General features: G+C 38.0%; 1 protein-coding gene across 2 annotated transcripts in view; it reads right to left on the reverse strand.

Moving 5' to 3' along the window:
- ACE2 (angiotensin converting enzyme 2) overlaps positions 1-18,287 on the reverse strand; it is a 39,544-nt gene that overhangs the window by 7,137 nt on the left and 14,120 nt on the right. Inside the window, exons 6-14 of one of the 2 annotated variants that reach the window (XM_008154928.3) lie at positions 16,447-16,552; positions 14,117-14,214; positions 11,756-11,925; positions 8,963-9,189; positions 5,660-5,804; positions 4,035-4,133; positions 3,195-3,317; positions 2,588-2,781; positions 1,756-1,814 (exon numbers count right to left, since the gene is read on the reverse strand). In XM_008154928.3, coding sequence (XP_008153150.2) covers positions 1,756-1,814; positions 2,588-2,781; positions 3,195-3,317; positions 4,035-4,133; positions 5,660-5,804; positions 8,963-9,189; positions 11,756-11,925; positions 14,117-14,214; positions 16,447-16,552 — 1,221 coding nt within the window. The remainder of the gene's footprint in view (positions 1-1,755; positions 1,815-2,587; positions 2,782-3,194; positions 3,318-4,034; positions 4,134-5,659; positions 5,805-8,962; positions 9,190-11,755; positions 11,926-14,116; positions 14,215-16,446; positions 16,553-18,287) is intronic. The other variant, XM_054720448.1, reaches the window with a different exon arrangement.

Genomic DNA, 18,287 nt, shown 5'->3' on the forward strand with positions numbered 1-18,287 from the left:
ATTTCTATATATTTTTTAATTTATTCTTATTGATAAAAGTGTTACAGAGGTCCCCCTCCCCCTACTGACCTCTCCACCCTGCTCTGGCCCCCTCCCCAGGCCTTCATCCCACAATTTTGTCTATGTGTGTGGATTATGCATGTATGCATATAAATTCTTTGATAAAAAGGATGATTTCTCAAAAGATCCAATTAAACTTTGCCATGAAATAGCTTGAGCTGGACAGACCTTCTAGCCCTGATGTGCAGTAGATGTGCTAGAAGTATAATTCTGGTCTCATCAGAAGAGCTGTTTGCTCAGTGAATCAGCCTCAGAATGTTCAAACCTTCTGAAGGCAATAGTGTTCAGTATTTACCAATCCCTCAATGCATGGAAAGAGCACATGAGACAAATGTTAAGAAAAAAAGAAGATAAAAAAGAAAAAAGAAAAAAAGAAGATAATTGAAAAGGAACCTGATCTGCAGGATACTTTAAAGTGATTAAAATTTATGAGGTCAATGGGGAGTTAATAATGCAAGACAGAGAAAGAATCCCAATGATTAGAAATAGGAAGTGTATCTTTTAGGGCTTGGGAAGTGATGCATCTCCATTTTTATTATTTCTTTTTAAAATGTTCAGTTTCACTCCTACTATGTTACTTATATTCGGATGTCTTATTTATGAAAATTATGCTACAACAAATGTGGAATCTTTGATAATATTTAACTTCCCAGGAAAAGTAAGGGAATAGAATTGCAATCTTTGGATCTATCCAGTGCAAATAACCATTTCCTATAGCACTTTGGATTGTTTTATCCAATAGTCCCAGATTATTCTCTAATCCTGCAGAACCTTCAGGGTGCCATGCCCCCACCCAGTCCTTTGATTCCCATCTGCCTGAGACAACATTCTCCTCTTCCCCAATCAAAGCCACTACTTCTTCAGACTAGATAACGTGAAACAGTGTCGAGAAGAAAGCACCAGCTGATTAAAGTAATTCACAAGAGGGTATAAGTAATATGATTTTCTGTAAAACATTTTGTTATCCAAAAATGTATCTCTACAACAGTGGTTCTCCAACTTTGCTGTTATCAAAATCACCTGGGGAGCTTTCAAAACACTTGATGCCCAATTATTGATGCCACACCCCAGAGCAATTAAGTCAGAATCTCTGGGAGCAGGATTCAAGCATTAATATTTTTAAGACATTCCATATGACTCCAGTGTACAGCCAGGTTTGAGAAACAGTGTTCTATATCAGAGCATCCAAGTCTTTATTGTGTTTACAAATGACCTGGAGGTTTGTTCAAATGCAGGTTCTGAATAGTCAGGTCCAGGGCTGGGGCCTAAGATTCTGCATTTTTAACACACTTTCAGGATATAGATGATAGAATAAAACAAAGCAAAGCAAAGCTCCCTGCATTACTTCTAAAAACAAACAATCTCTCAAAATATAACTATGTTCTCTTCCTCAAAAACAAGTAATGATGATAACCGTGAATTGTAAGGGTGAGTATTTGATATTTAAGTTCTCATTGGTCTTCATAACACCTTCAAGGTAACAAGGAAAAAGTAGACATAGCCAATCCAATAAGGAATGTGTTACTGAAAGTAAATAAACAAAAGCCAAAGGCCAGAATTGGGGACTTGTAGTTCCTAAGAGAACCATGTGGGCTCTCATCTTTTGGACCCCGTTGGAATGGGCTTATTGTGTTATTGTGTCCTACCTAAGGTAGTACACTGAAAGGTCATGGACGCACTGCCCAGAATACTCACTGCTTTTTCTCCAAGAGCTGATTTTAGGCTTATCCTCACTTTAATGCTTTGATCAGCATCTGATTAAAGAGAAATCACAACTGTTACTACATATGACAGGTTGACCATGTGTGTTTATTTCCTTCCCCTCCTAAAATCCCATTAAAATGATAGTAAATGAATTTTAAAAGAGATATAAACACACTTTTGGAAAATGAGAAGTAATGGAGGAGTGGTAAGTGCTTTCTCAAGGGTCAGGAAGCCGTGGCCTAATTTGTACGCAGAGGCAGTACAGACCTGAAAAGTTCCAGAGAATCCCAGAGAGGCTTGGGATTCAGGTACAGCTGGGGGTAGAGAGAAGATACAAACTATTTCAATATATCAAATATTCTTTTCAATTTCATCCCTTTGCTGCTTTTCTGGGTTTAATCCATTGCTTTTTGGATTGTGTCTTTTTTCTTGAATTAACTTTTTTTCTGGCAATTACTTTTATCTTTCTAAACAATTTATTTATCTTATTATTTCCCTATTGGCCAGTTTTAGACATGCACTTCTGCCTACTCTGCCACCTCTTTTTACCACCAAAAGCCAGAAAATAAAAGATATAAAATATCATATTACTTGGCTCTGCAGACATAATGATATAAATATTGATAATTTCTTTATTAAAAATCATTATTAAGCTTTATTGTCTTTGAAGAGTAGGATTTGAGTACAGGGGGTTTGGGGCTGTTATACTCTTTTATTTTAAATATCAGGCTAACAAACCAGGATGAGGGGTAGTTTGGGGCCAGAGAAAACTAGGGGAAGCAGAGAGGGAGGGATTTGAAATGTGTCAACTCAGTAAACTCACATGGACTCCAGTCGGAGGACCATCCCACATAATTCCCAGAGTGCCATCCCACAGAATTCCCATTCTGCTCTTTCAGCCAGGTAAACAAAGGCTCAAAGTAGTTGAGCAGTGGTTTTGCATCCATTTTCTTTGTTCCTGTAATCTTTTCCAGTGCGAAGGTCCAGGGTTTTGATTTTCCAAGTTTCAGCATTTCACTACATGAAAAAATGGGGCAGGGTAAGTTCAGGGCCTTTTGAGGGATTTCAGGTGTACATATATTTACATGTATGATCTATGGTTTCTCCTCTTTGGCTTGGGTAAGTTTGCTCCTGGCAGATGAGAAAATAAGGCATGTTAATAGATGTATTTATCCTTCAATATCCTTTCCGATCACTACAAAGGGAACTCTGTAGTACTGACATGGAGAAAGGAGGTGGCCTGTCCAGACATCACATGGTCTCGGTTCCCGTATAATCACAAAATAAACATTTAATTAGTGGATGAGTAAATTTTGAGGCCAAAATTTTTCTTTTTAGACAAAGGAAATCAAAGTTAAACATAGCCATAGGTGTTGAAATGAGTAATTTTGGATAGTAGGAAAGGTTCAACATTTTGAAGCATTTCTTACAGCAGCTTATTCCCAGCTTCAGTAGAATTTGAGATATCACATTTATGCAGGGGACCTTGATGTTTAGCTATTTGACAGAGGGCTTCTTGAAACTGGAATTCAAAAATGGTCCTTGTGAAATAACTGTAAAAGAGACAAAGAAAACAAGCAGGTTCATGTTTAGTTACTATGATTGAGGCATATATTTAAATTCTGAGGCCTTAGTAATCAAAGATATACTTATCAAACCTCTTTCTCCAGAAAGACCCAAACATGAACCCTTATACACTCCTCATAACCTACATGCATTTCTGTATCTGCTGATAAAAAGGCAGTATTATTTTGTTAAATGTTAGCTCACATTTGTATGGTATTTTACAGATAAATACCTCTTTCTCATATAAATGATACCAATCAGTCCTTATAGCAGATCAATAATATTATTTCCTCTGTACAAATAAAGAAATTGAGGCTCAGCAAATTCAAGTCTGGGGCTAATAGGTGAAGAACATAGGTTTTTGCACTTCATGTTAAAAATGGTCTTTCTATTACAATCACTCTGAACTCTGCCAGTAACAACAGACAAACAAAAATACTTTTTTGTTTTTATCTCCAGGTACCATAAATTCCTTGATAGAAGAGAAAAGATCTCAAACAGTTTTATTTAACCCAATAAATTGTGTTGGGTTAAATTGAATGGAAATTCATCATCTATGTTGAGGTTGGGGCGGGGGAGCAGGAAGTGGATAGAGATAGAAAGAAAAGTTATAGCCTTTGCTTAATAGATCCCTATTTATCTGCCATTAGCACAGCTGTCCACAAACCCTACTAGTTAAACAGTGAGGAGAAAGTATACTTTACCGGATAAATGAGTAATCATTAGCAACATGGAATAGAGATGCGGGGTCACAGTATGTTTCATCATGGGGCAGAGGTTCCACCACTCCGACTATTTCTCGCCTTTGGGGGGCGAAAAAGAAGATATATTAGCTGTGGCTCACTCATATGAGGAAGTACAGTTGGGTGCAGTTAGTGCAGTTTCATCATCCAATGGTATTTATACTATAATTGGTTGTCAGGCGAAATAGAAACCATGCCAAAAATGACAGACTACAGCCTATTATGTAGTTATCTCTTCCTTTTTTTTTTTTTAATTCAGCCAGACTATACCATTAGAAAAGAACTGTGTCTTCAAAATACTGATTTAATAAAGTGCATTGCATGGCCTAAAACAAACAGTGAAAGTCCTAATAATTCCCCTCTGGCACCACAGTTTATGTGCAGACAGAATTTTATAACGTTGAAATCTTACTTATTCTTCAAGGCTAGTTCAAATGGCCCTTTCTTTAGAGACCTGCCCCATGTTCCCTCCACCCAATTGGCAGCACAGTGAACCTTCTTTTCCTCTTTCCTTCCTTCTGCCCTTCCCTCCCTCCTTTCCTTTCTGTCTTCTTTTGTAATTTTTTATCCAAAACCCATTTATTTCATATCTGCATGTGTCAGGCGCTATGCAAAGCACTTGAGAAACAGTGATAAATAATGTAGTGCTGAAACTATTGAATCATTATCTGTTGCCCAAATGTGCCAGGCTCTCTTTAGCTTGGAATTCTTTCTGCTTCCCTCTACATACACATGGTTAACTCCTGCACCTTTCTCAGAGCTCAATTTGGATGCCCCTCCTCATTTGACCTATCAGACTGGGCCTTGGAGCACCACTTGGCTGCTCATGGATCCCCATTTCTTCCCATCACAATACATGTTGCAGTAGTTTCATTTTCCACATCTCTTCTTAAACTAAAGTTCTTTGAAGTCAAGAATAATATCTGGAATGATCAGCATTAGATCCCCAGGGCTTTGCCTAAAATGAAGAATTGATCTTTTTATTTAAAAGAATAAATATAATGAATCAATTGATCACTTCCTAAATAACATCACCGTTTAATAGGTGACCAAACACTGAAGAAGACAATGCAAGAAATTGTGTCACCTGGTCCTGCCTGGGTGGGAGGCAGAGCCAAAAAACATTTATCTTAGGAGAGGGCACCCAAATAAAGACTTTAAAAAATAAAAGAAGTTCATGTATTGTGGTAGTAGAGGTGATGGTGTGTGTGTGTGTGTGTGTGTGTGTGTGTGTGTGTGTGTGTGTGTGTGGTGTGTGTTGTGTCTAGTGATGGCATTCCCTAGCCCAAATGCACTTCTCTCTCATTTTCACATATTTAGCCTCACCTCAGCATATTTCAAGATTTAACTGTTGAAATCCAAGTTATTTTGAACCTCAATCCTAGTTGTTTTAGATTGTGTTATCACAGAAGCAGACCCTGAGACAATGTTCTGAGAAACATTGACAAAGGAATGAGGAAGTGAGACAGAGAAAGAAAACCCACCCTTAAAAGATGTATTATCAAGCAAGTTACCAGTCAAACACTTTTAAATAAACAGCAAACTTATGAGAAAACATTTTACTGATTGCACATTCATTGACTTACTTCATCTCCCACCACTTTTTCATCCACTGCTCTTTAGGAATTTCACCCTTAAAGACCATCCACCTCCACTTTTCTAACATGTAAGTGAACGGTAGAGTCCCAACAATATTAAGTGCTTGTTTGAGTAGGAAGTTTATTTCTGTTTCTGAAAGTAAAATGGAAAAGGGTAAATATTAAAGTGAGGATGACAGTAGATGTTTTGTGTTGGCTAATTTCCTAACCTCAAAATATTCCTCAAAATATCCTATCTAATAAAATAGTGATATGCAAATTGACCATCACTCCAACACACAAGATGGCTGCCCCCATGTGATCAAAGATGGATGCCCCCATGTGGACACAAGATGGCCTCCACAAGATGGCCAGCAGGAGAGGGCAGTTGGGAGGGACCAGGCCTGCAAGGGAGGGCAGTTGGGGGCGACCAGGCTGGCAGAGGAGGGAAGTTGGAAATTACTGGGCCTGCAGGGAAGGGCAGTTGGGGGGGACCCAGGCCTGCAGGGGAGAGAAGCTGGGGGGGAGGGAGAACAGGCTTGCAGGGGAGGGCAGTTGGGGGAGACCCAGGCCTCCAGGGGAGAGCAGTTGGGGGGGACCAGGCCTGCAGGGGAGGGCAGTTGAGGGGGACCAGGCCTGCAGGGGAGGGCAGTTAAGGGCAAACAGGCTGGTAGGGTAGCAGTTAGGCATCAATCAGTCTGGCAGGGGAGTGGTTAGGGGGTGATCAGGCTGGCAGGCAGAAGCAGTTAGGGGCAATCAGGAAGGCAGGCACGCAAGCAATTGGGAGCCAGCAGTCCTGGATTGTGAGAGGGATGTCCCAGATTGGAGAGGGTGCAGGCTGGGCTGAGGGACCCCACTCCACCCCCTGTGCACGAATTTCATGCACCGGGCCTCTAGTGCTTACTATAAGGATGATTACATGAGAAATATTAACAGTGGACATAATATGCATATATTCATTTTCTCACCTAAGGGATTTGGAGTGAAGTCTTGGATAGAACAGACAACATAAACCCACAAGTAACCCCTAATCCTCATTTTTTTTATTAGTTTCAATAGCCTTCCTTAAATACCTATTATCAGAGATAAAGCTATTTCATCTATTTTCCCAGTCATACTGTTTATTTTTTGTAAGTTCCATGAAGGCAGTGACTGGTCATGTTTCATTCAATACTGTATATCAGGGGTGAAAAATCTTTTTCTGTCAAGGGGCATTTGGATATTTATAACATCATTCGCTTAATATAATTCACTTAATATAAATTTATATTGCCATGAAAAAAGCTCCTAGATTTATTGAATTTCGAGTCCCACCTACAGTTGCCCTGGCAGGGCCAGACCAGATTATTTTGAAGGCCTTACACTGAACTCAGGCTGGATGTTCCCCAACCCAGCATCTAGCCTGGTGTTTGCTACAGGATGCACTCTGTGTCTTTGTTAAATAAACAAATAATAAATAAAGGAGGCCAAAAGCCAGTAAACCAGGCAGTAAAACAAACAAGAAAACAAGAACCTCCTTAACCATCTATTGGATAATCAGAAGTACAATATTCTTTAAATGTACTGACATTTTCCTTACCTGAGTTTAAAATGCTTTAAGAAATTGTTATTTCATTTATCCTTTATTAGTTATATAAAAAGGCAGTAGAGCTCACTCCAGCGTACAAATGAAGCTTACTGAAATGTAACCAGGGGAATATTATCTATTTGTCACACCAGTCTATCTCTAGTGTCTAGAAATATGCCTTGTACATAGTATGTGCTCAATAAATATTTTTGGAAGAAGAAATGGAGGGGAAAAGAGAATAAAGGAACTTACTTGTTTAACATCATTCACCAATCAGGGCAGAACCAAGGAGAGTTTTTCAAACAAGTGGTTCAACCATGTTTAGTATTGTCTTTGTGATTCAACTATCTTTTCCTGCTGTCAGGGAATATGTTTTTAATGATAAAACAAATAATTGCCTATTAGTTGACTTGAGAATGATATTTTAAAATTAGGAAACAGGTGTGGTTATTGTGAACTCCCTTTTGTTTGTTGTTCCCTTCATGGGAGGATGCTGCTACTCGTCTACTACCCACTGGGCCTGCTTATAGTTACTTTTCCAGACATGCTGATGGCTTTACAATGACCTACTCCCAGGTTCTCATGAGATCACTAAGGTCGCAGGGGTTCTCAAACTGTTTAAACAGGGGGCCAGTTCACTGTCCCTCAGACCGTTGGAGGGCCGGACTATAGTTTAAAAAAAACTATGAACAAATTCCTATGCACACTGCACATATATTATTTTGAAGTAAAAAAACAAAACGGCAAAAACACCTGCATGTGGCCCACAGGCCATAGTTTGAGGACGCCTGGTCTAGAGCTAGAAATCAAGACAAAGTGAATTGCCCACACAAGAATGAAGCTTGTGACCTTGACCTTGTTGACCAAACCGTCCAACCAGCAGAGCTCATATTTATGTATCAAATAACTAAGAGGACAGAAATACTCAAAAGAGAAGAATATATTTGGCTCTAAGTGTCCTCCTTTTAAAAAGAATAAAAAGCCATGGCATCCTCACTGAAGAATTTGGATATTGTGAACATTTGTCATGTTCTATCAAGCCTAAGCCATCCAAAGACAAACAGGCTACCTTAAGCAAAGATGTTGAAAAAGAGCATGGATCTGAAGGGATGTTACAGGGGCAAATTTATGCTTCCTGCAGATAAACAAAACATTTCAGTCCTTTCCAACCATGATATTCCACCACTTGTTCTTTAAGAACTCCCAAATTTCAAGTTATCATTTACTTTGCATAATATGATGGGGAAAGCTTTAGATTAGGGCTCTGGTTTAGCCACGTTGCTTTTTGACCTTAGGCTGGTTACTTTCCCTCTCATCTTCAATTTGCTTCTTCTGCAAAATGGTTTTTCGAATCTGTTCCTTCTAACATTTTGGGAAGTTTTTACCTAGAACCAGAAGGATCTAGTCAGAACTCTAACCCTAATTAGCTAGGTGACCCTGGATAAGTCATTTATGTTCTGTGGGCCTGTTTTAAATGTTTAAAAATATCTTGTTAGGTGTTTCTTAGAATCCCAAGACCATTCGTTCAGTTACCTCTCTTATGCCCTCTTCAAAGATACAAAACCACAAATTGGCATGTCGTGATAAAATACTTATTTTTTTTACAAGTAGCAATTTCTAGTTACCCATAAATACCTTCTACTTTATGTGGAAAAGTTAAATATATCCTATGCATGATAATAAGTATCTTTCCCCACATCAAACTAAAGATCCCACCAAACAAGCCATGAAAAAAATGTCTGTACCATTGTCTTCAGAAAAATCAGATGGCAGAAGACCCATGCCTTTCAAGTGCTTGGGTGTAGCTACAGAAAGTGACATGACTTCCCCAACAGCTTCATGAAATCCTTCATTCGCTCCATTTCTTAGTAGGTAGGGTTGTGTGGCATATGCCATGTCATACTGGATGTGTCCCATCTCATGATGGGCTGTCAGGAAGTCATCCATGGTCACCTTTGTGCACATCTTGATCCTGTACATAAATGGACAAGATTAAAATGAATCTCATTGAGTTTCATTTAATCATCACAGTAGAGTTGTATAGGATTTTGGTAGCATGGATCATCTTTCCAAGATTCATTCACCAGTGAATCTTGAGGACCTACCTTTTAGGTCATAGAAACTATGCTAGGTGCTGAATATAAAGTGATGGGCAGGATTGAATCCTGTTCTGGTCACAGGCTAACAGGAAGAAAAATAAGCAGAGTCCTCTACTACAAAAACTCTGAGACAAGTACTCTGTAAGTGATCAGTAGGCATGGTTTGGGGCATAACAATGAGTGAATACAGGCACATTGTTCTAGAAGTACCAAGAAGGGCATAACTGAGGATGCAATGAGCACTCTGGACCTTGATCAGCATGCAGAAGTTTGCAGGTAGATGGCAGAGAGGGACAAGAGGTTGACATTCCTGGAGGTGCTCAGTAAGAAAGGCTTAAGAAAAAAATGCCATTCAGGACACTGCAAGCAGTTTGGTATAGTTAGAATAGTGAAGTAGTAGGAGAAGGAGCTGGAAATTGTTAGTTTGGAATAATTAGCTTGTAAGTCCAGGAAGCAGGTATAGGTAGAATGGCAAGAAAAGGAGGGCCAAAGACAAAGTCCTAGGAGGTCCCAGTATGTACAGAGTCGGGAGATGAAGATTCTTCAAAGGAGTTAGGGAGAGAAGTCAAATAAGTCCAGAAGAGGATGACAATGCAGAAGCCAATGAAAAACAGCATTTCAAAGACAATTTGTAAATATTAATGTTGTTGTGGCCCAATGAAATAAAGACTGCATGTGGAAATTATGTAGTGGTTCTTTTCAACTTGGCAATAGCAATTTCATTCAGGTGAATGTAGGGGGGGTCATATTTCAGTAGGTTCCAAAATTAATTTTCCTTCTACCACTCTGACCATATCATCTCCCTGATAAATACCCTTTGGACTCCCCACTGCTTAAGAATAAACTCAACCTTCTTTATATACCCCAACAAAACCTAATTTTCTAACTTGGTTATTTTCCATTCTTTTTTAAAACATAAGAAGAGCTAGTATATATATAATGTCTACTGTATGTAAGATCCTGTGCTAGAAAACTTATGTATACTTATATTAAGCCTCACTATAGTACTGGAGCCAGTAAATTATGGTCTGAGGCTGAACACTTGTTTTGATAAAAAGGTTTTATTGGCACACAGCCACACTAATTACCTAGAGCTATTGTCACGCTAAGTAGTTGCAACAGAGACCTGCAAAACGTAAACTATTTACTATTTGAGCCTTTATAGAAAAAGATTGGCAACTGCCACTCTAGTGGATTCTGCTGGGTTCCTGCCCAGATCTATTTTACCAGGCACATCCACCCATCTTCCAGTTGCCTGAGGCATAGCCCTTAACAGCCTATAGCTGCTTTCTTCTTCACTGTTTTTGGCTAAATGTGAGGTGCCTCAGCCAGGAGGTTGTGTCCCCCTCCCCCACTCAGGCAGTCCACAGTCAATGAGTGACTAATACGAGAGTACATATTTGTTTGTTACAAACACCCTGTCTCAACGTATGACCAACTCAGGTACAAATCACGCTCCAGAGAGCCCTGTGGGATGAGGCTGAGGCTAGGCTCCAGCTGAGACCACATCTTTACTTAAATCCTTCTCCAGCCCCCCACTCAACTTCCTTCACTCCCCTTTGCCTGAGAGCTTTCCCTTAATGCAGAACTTGTACAGGAATCTTCATTTCAAGCTAGGGAATCCAGCCTTAAGACACTCACAAACCTGCAAACTGTGAATTACTGTTCCATTTTATACATAAGGAAACTGAAACCCAAGAAGGTTAAATACCTTGCCCAAGGTTGCCCAGCCATTAAGTGGCACTTGGGATTCAAAAGCCTGTGCTCATTATGTCCTATCACACAGAACCTTCTTCACAGGCCCTTTATTCTAGTCTAATTTGCTGATATCAGGACACAATGCCAGGTCCTGCCACTCTGCATTTAATCCTGCTATTCTGCCAGCCCATTGTACTCCTCCCAGCTCTGTCTGTCTGAACGCTTCCTGTCTTTCAAGCCTAATTCAATGCCACCTGAGAAGCCCTGTCTGATCCTACATGCTATTCCAGGTGTGGTCGGTTCTCTTCCAATTCCCCCATTGAGTGGTCTCGGTTTCTCTTAAGACATGTACCACTTTCTTTTATTCTAGCTTATTTATTCACCTGTCCTGTCTCACTAACATGGAGGGGAAGACCAATGCCTGATTCACACCTCCACCTTCCATAAACCTTACCACCAAAACTTTCATAATGGGGGCACCACTATACCCATAACCATGCAACTCTAATGGGTGCATATTATTTCAAATGAGACAAATTGTCTAAAGGTTCAAGTTAGGGCTGGCTGACAATCCCCTTTTCCTGGAAAAGCCCAGATATACTCTCATGGACTCCCAGCTTTCGTTAAAGGGAAGTTCATTCATTTCTGTGCTCAGAGAAGCAGAGCAGGAATCTAAATTCATCTTTTTCCATGCCTCCATTGTCTCCCATTTTAGTATCAGCTGTATATCAGCCTCCCTACCTGAAGTCGTTCTTCCCCAGGTCCCAAGCTGTGGGGTGGCAGACCACTTTCCGGCCATCGCCTGGCTCAGTCAGCATGGAGTTATTCCAGAATCCTGGAGTCATACTAGGAAGTCCAACAGACATATAGAACTTCTCAGCCTCCTTGAATATCTTCTCTGCATCCCAGGACTGGAAAAAAAAAAAGAACAGCATTTAATTCTAGCATTAAAACAACAGCATTCTTTCTGTTTGATATGTACATAGGCATTACCTTTCTGGAGGGCAATTTGGCATCATGCATGGACAATTTTCAAAGTATTTATACTCTTTGTCTCAATAATCCTGTCTCTAGAGAACTAACCTAGGAACTTCTCAGAAATTAGGTCAAAGAATTAAATTTAAGCTGATTTTTTGTTTATTATTGTTTTAAATTGAAAAATAGTTGACATATAACATTGTGTAAATTTAAGGTGTACAACATGTAAAATTGTTTTTAATAAGGAAAAATGGAAATAACCACTAAAACGGTTAAATAAACAATTATGACATTGTGAAATGGAAAATATAATAAATTAGTAAGTGAAAAGTAGAATATGTAAACCACATATAGTACATAATCTTAATGAGGAAATGCACAAAAATATCCATAGACTGGGTGACATTATGTGTGATGTATTTTTGTCTTTATTCTTTATATTCCAAGTATAACAGAAACAACAACGACCGCTTTGATAAAAACTATTTAACTCAAACCAACAATCACGGATTGAGCTCCCTCAAGGAGTAAGGCCTTGGTATTAGGCTCAGTGAAAGACATAAGCAGTAAGGTGGACATGAAGTCAGGGACTTTTGGAACCAAAAAGGCCCACATGTGACCCAATAGCCGATGTGTAGTTGGGCATTGGCTTTATAGTCTGTATGGGAATCTAAACTTTAGAATATTCTGGAATCAGACACAGGCAGCAGTAGATATCCCCCATCCAACAAACTCTTCTGGGAACCAGTGTCCCTGGAGCTAACACTTCTTTGGAGATAAGGCCCACATCAGGCAAACTAAGTTTGTGTAATCGGCATATGCTTCATGAATCACTTCTGGTGACACAGAAAATTTCCTCTGATCTCAAAGACCAGTGAAGTCTGGTTTTTCTCCTATGTCAGCCCTGGGGATATGAAACAGGATATGACACTATGGCTTTTTAAAATTATTGACCTATAAAGACTTAATATCAGCCAGTACTGGTTTTGAGCAAGGCATTCTTGAACAGAATGAATGTATACCAAAACAGTATAGACTAGTAAGAACAATTAACATCTGTTAAATAAAGAATAAATGATAGAAAACTACACTGGAAATATTAGAAGCTCTGAGTTCATACCTTAGTTGCCACTGACTGTCTTTTTTACTTTGTCAAATCATTTACCCGAGCCTCCGTTTTCTCAGCTACAATATGGAACTATCACAATACCTGTTCTGATCGTCCCAGAGGTTTACTGTAAAGGTAACATTAGGAGATATGGTGGGTGTAAAAACACTGTAGACAAGCTAAGGGGTAACATAAAGATAGGCCTCTGCTACTGCTCAACTATAAAATAGGGCTAGAACAGCTGCAGGAGTCTGGAGACCCTTACGGCTTCATGTTTTTATTCAGCTGTGGACTTTTCCCAGGAGAATGGGGAGTATGTTATGTATGTGAAAATGTTCATTGCTTACAGATTTTAAATTATTAGTAAGCAAAAAAGTCCAGCAATACCTAAAATGTAAATTATGGTGCAACTATCTGAAGAAATTTTACACAGCCAATAGAAGTATGACTATGAATTCTACCCAGAAATGTAGACTATTAATTGAATTTAATAATATATTATAATGTCATCAATATAAGGGAACACAAAGAATTTAAACAATTATACCAAAATGGCAACAGAAAGGTAATTTAAAAATTATTTTAAAGACTCTTATAATATTTTAATAATAAATTTTAAATATGCAAAAATTATCTAATGATGTCCTTTTTTTCATTATTCATAGAGATTACTGACTGATTGCTTAGTAATGACTAACTTTGGAAAGAGTGTGGCAAGCCAGTTGATAATTCCACATTTCACTGTTTAATGGAAAACTTAAGTCCTCTTCATTTTTAATATCTCTCAGTAAGATCAATACGCTACCTGTTATTCAAGTTACTTGATGTCATTGAAATTGTAAACCACTTTTCCATGAAGAGATAGCTACATAAGGAATACATTTAATTAGCTTGAATTTTTTTTATTTATATAGTTTCATATAACAATTAACATCTGTTAGCTAAAAGAGAAAGGTAGCCTAAAAAGAAACGAAGTTAAGGATTTAGATTTTATTTTCAAGGCCTCTTCTTCCTACCTGTTCCTTCATTGCATCAGTAACATCTATGTTTGGTTTCTGTTCAAAGGGGACTGTCAGATTGTACAGATTTGTCCAAAATCTACCCCACATATCACCTATTTAAAAAAAAAAAGATTTTGTTAATACACAAAAAGGACAGCAGAAGTATAGAACTGATATTTACATAGTGCATGAGGTCATATTGATAAACAGGCCACATAGTATTCTACATTTAATCTAATTTATGTGCTTCCTTTTCACTATCTCTTTTTCTCTTCTTTTATTTTAGTTTCAAAACTCCCATCTTTTTCTATCTCCTCTAAAAGGTTAAAATGGCAGAAGATTTTGTAGTTAGGCAAAACTTGTTAGGAACTCATCCCAGTTTCTCCCACTTAAGGTTTAAAAAGCACAATTTATTAAATATGTGGAACATCATAGCTAATATAGATTGGAAGCATATTTATTGAATTCACCACTCAAGGGGCAAAAATACTACAAAGTAAACTATTAGTAATCCCTAATTTTGGATTCAAGAGAGATCATATAGGATCATCACTCAGCGACCTCTAGTAATTAGTGATTATGTTTCACTTTTATTCCTATAATATAGTAATACACTTAACTGGGTAATTTTTCAAACACCTCAAATAAATGTTAAAATGAATTTCAAGGCCAGGCCCTAAAAGGGAAGATGGATGTAGAAAAAGTCAATCTAATAGCAGGACCAGAATCCTGACATCAAAAGATGGGGCAGCTTAACTACATAAAGAATGATCCAATGAAGTCATGTTTTAAAGAAAGTTATCTATTCACTATGGAAATATGTGATATGTGACATAAGGCTGAAACACAGGCCAAAAGGGACCCAACAAACAGTATGACACCGCTTCCAAAACCCAAATGTGACCATAACGTAAATAATAGAATCAAAGTATCTAGAACAAAGGAAGCCACAGTTCCATTTTTACTCTATGTTGGTTAAACCTCATTAAAATAACTGTTCAGTTTTGAGCATGATATTTGAAGAGTGACATCAACAAAGGATGGCTTATCCAAAGAAGAACAATTAGAAAAGTGATATTTTAAAAGAATGGTTTAAAAATTCTGTGTAGGGCATTTAACTTAAAATATGAAAATAGTGTATGCATGATGATAACAATAATGCTCACAAAAGTATATTGAGTACATATTCTTGTGCCAGATACTGTTATGTCTTCTATGATGGTTATTTGCAAATATCTTAAAGGCCATTTTGTAAAAGAAGAATGGATATACCCTTAGTAACCTCATAACATGGAATTAGGTGTAATGAATGTAAGGCAATAGGGGGTGTTAATTCAGTTCCACACAAAGTAGAAATTTCTTATAATTAGTGCCATGAAGCAATGGAATAGTCTGCCTTGGAAGAAAGAAAAAGCTACATCACACCAGGTAGGTTTAAGCAGAAACTGAATTACTGAAGAATGCCTGGCAAAGACATTGTAGAGAGTATTTATACATATTGCTTTAGAGTAAAAAGTCTCCACAAGTCCTTTGTCCATATTATCTTCTGCTGAATGAGGCTTGGTCTTAGAGAATTGGCTGCCAGTAATTTAGCTTGACTGTAGTAGTAATACTATGTATACATGACATGAATTTTTCAGCTTCTGGGGTGATGGAGAGGGAAGTGGAGGATAGTCACTCTCTGGAGGGGAATTAGCAGGTTCAATAAAGGGCCCTAGGTATTGCATGGTGTACAAAGGCTCTGTGGCAGGATCCAAGGTTTTTGGAAGATTGATTTTTCTCCTAAGCTAGGCATCTTCTTTCATGATAAAGACTTCATACATACTCATATGATTCCAAACCAAGTACTTTCCAGCAAAAGTAATTGCTACAATTACGAATGAACTTATGAAGCTTTAACTCAGGCTATACCTTAATTCTAGAAGCCTTTCTCTCATGGCTGACTACCTCCAGCCTACCAAGCTTCATTCTTCTGACAATATGATACTAAGATCCCAAATTCACCTCAAGAGCTTAGCCAACCAACTTGAATAATAAGACTTATTTTCCCCATTCACACTCTCATTTGAACTTGGCGTTCCTTCTCTAGTTGTCTTAATCACCCCTTTATCCTTTGAATTGTAGCCAACATAATAACTGTTTATGTACAAAATAATCAATAGAGAATGATTTTAAAATGACTTTTCTATTGAAGACAATGCTTTCAAAATATAATTTCTATGATGTTATTAATTCCATTCACAGAATTTTCCAAAAGTTTTATGTTGGGCCTCACTCCATAAAAGAACTTTATTAGTGGAAATAACATAGAGCAAAGTATACAAAGAATTTGTGGAGTTTCTTACCAAGCAAATGGGCAGGGAGGCATCCAGTCGGACTGATACGGGAAGGATAGGTATCCATCAACTTTGCTCTGACATAAGCATGAAGATGTTCATATAATGGTTTAATCTGAAAAGCCCAGGAAGAAATTTTAAGACCAAGAGAAGCTGGTTCCTATTTCAAATCCTCAACACTAAAAATAAAAGCTTCTTTAGACAAGTAGAATGTCCCTAAAGTTCCATTTCTTTTCCTCTCAAATGTTATGGAGAGTTTGAAAGTATTCCTTCTTTCCAGATGCTGATGATAACTAACTTCACTGCATAAAGCAATAAACACACCTGGAAAAATACAGGTTCCAAAATAAAAGCAGATGCAAAAATATTCATTTCTAAGATGCTACCTACTTCTTTTGTTTTTAAATTAAAATATCATTTACACACCATAAAATTTACCCATCTTTAAGTGTATAGTTTCATGAGTTTTAGAAAATTTATATTGTTGAGCAACCATTACCACCACCCAGTTTTAGAACATTTCCTTACCCCCATTTGCAGTTTATTCCACTCCTACCCTCAGCCCTAGGTAACTGAACTGATTTCTGTCTCTGTAGTTTTCCCTGTTCTGGACATTTCATATAAATGAAATGATATAACATGTGACCTTTTGTGTCTGTCTTCTTTCACTTAACATAATGTTTTTGAGGTTCATCCATGTTATTGCATGCATCAGTAGTTCATTCCTTTTTATTACTGATTAGCATTTCATTGTATGAATACACCAGAGTCTGCTTCATTTAATATCTCATGAATAAAATTCGCCAATTGTGGGATGACTAGGTTATTTCCAGTTTAGGGCTATTATGAATAATGCTTCCATGAACATTCACATATAAATCTTTATATGGATATACATTTCATTTCTCTCATATAGACACCTAAGAGTGGAATAACTTAGTCATATGGTAAGTGGATATTTAACGTTTAAGTTGTCAAACTATTTTTCAAAGTGACTGCTCCATTTGACATCTCTGTCAGCAGGGTATGAGAGCTCCAGTATCTTCATATCCTCACCAATACTTGGTATTATCAGTCTTTTTTTAAATATATTTTTTATTGATTTCAGAGAGGAAGGGAGTGGGAGAGAGAGAGAAACATCAGTGATGAGAGAGAATCATTGATTGGCTGCCTCCTGCATGCCCCACACTGGAGATGGAGCCTGCAACCCATGCATGTGCTCTGACTGAGTATTGAACAGTGACCTCCTGGTTCATAGGTCGACACTCAACCACTGACTGAGCCATGCCGGCCAGGCTGTCAGTCTTTTTTAATTACAGCTATTCTCGTGGGTGTGTAGTAGTTTTTAATTATAGTTTTAATTTTCCTAATAATGCTTTACTTGCTTATTTGCCATTTCTTTGATGATGTACTTATTAAAATATTTTGCCCACTTCTCTTTATTTGGGGGGCGGGGATATTTGTCCTGCTTTCATTTTTTTATAGCTCTGCCCAACTATGGATAGACAGAGTAACTACACATAAGAAGTTTGAAGGCACAGAAATAAGGAGGAGATGTGGAGATCAAAATGAAGGAAGAGGGAGACATTAAGAAGTGTCCATGGGGTACTTCAACTCATAGACTATCTCTTTCCTATAAAGATAAGGAAACAATAGTACCAATTGTCCTGAGAAAGGCTCTGCTAACTGAGAATGACAATGCTGGCCCTAGGTAGCTCACAAAGACCATTTCTTCTCATAATCTAAAAGACTGCTCCTTCCTGTAATCTTTCTTCTTATAATCTTGCTGTTGGTAATTTCTGGTTAGTGGCTGGAAAGTGGGGGGAGGGGTGGTGGATAGAGAAATACTG

Source organism: Eptesicus fuscus, chromosome 1, assembly GCF_027574615.1.
Source record: "Eptesicus fuscus isolate TK198812 chromosome 1, DD_ASM_mEF_20220401, whole genome shotgun sequence".
NCBI classification, from domain to species: Eukaryota; Metazoa; Chordata; class Mammalia; order Chiroptera; family Vespertilionidae; genus Eptesicus; species Eptesicus fuscus.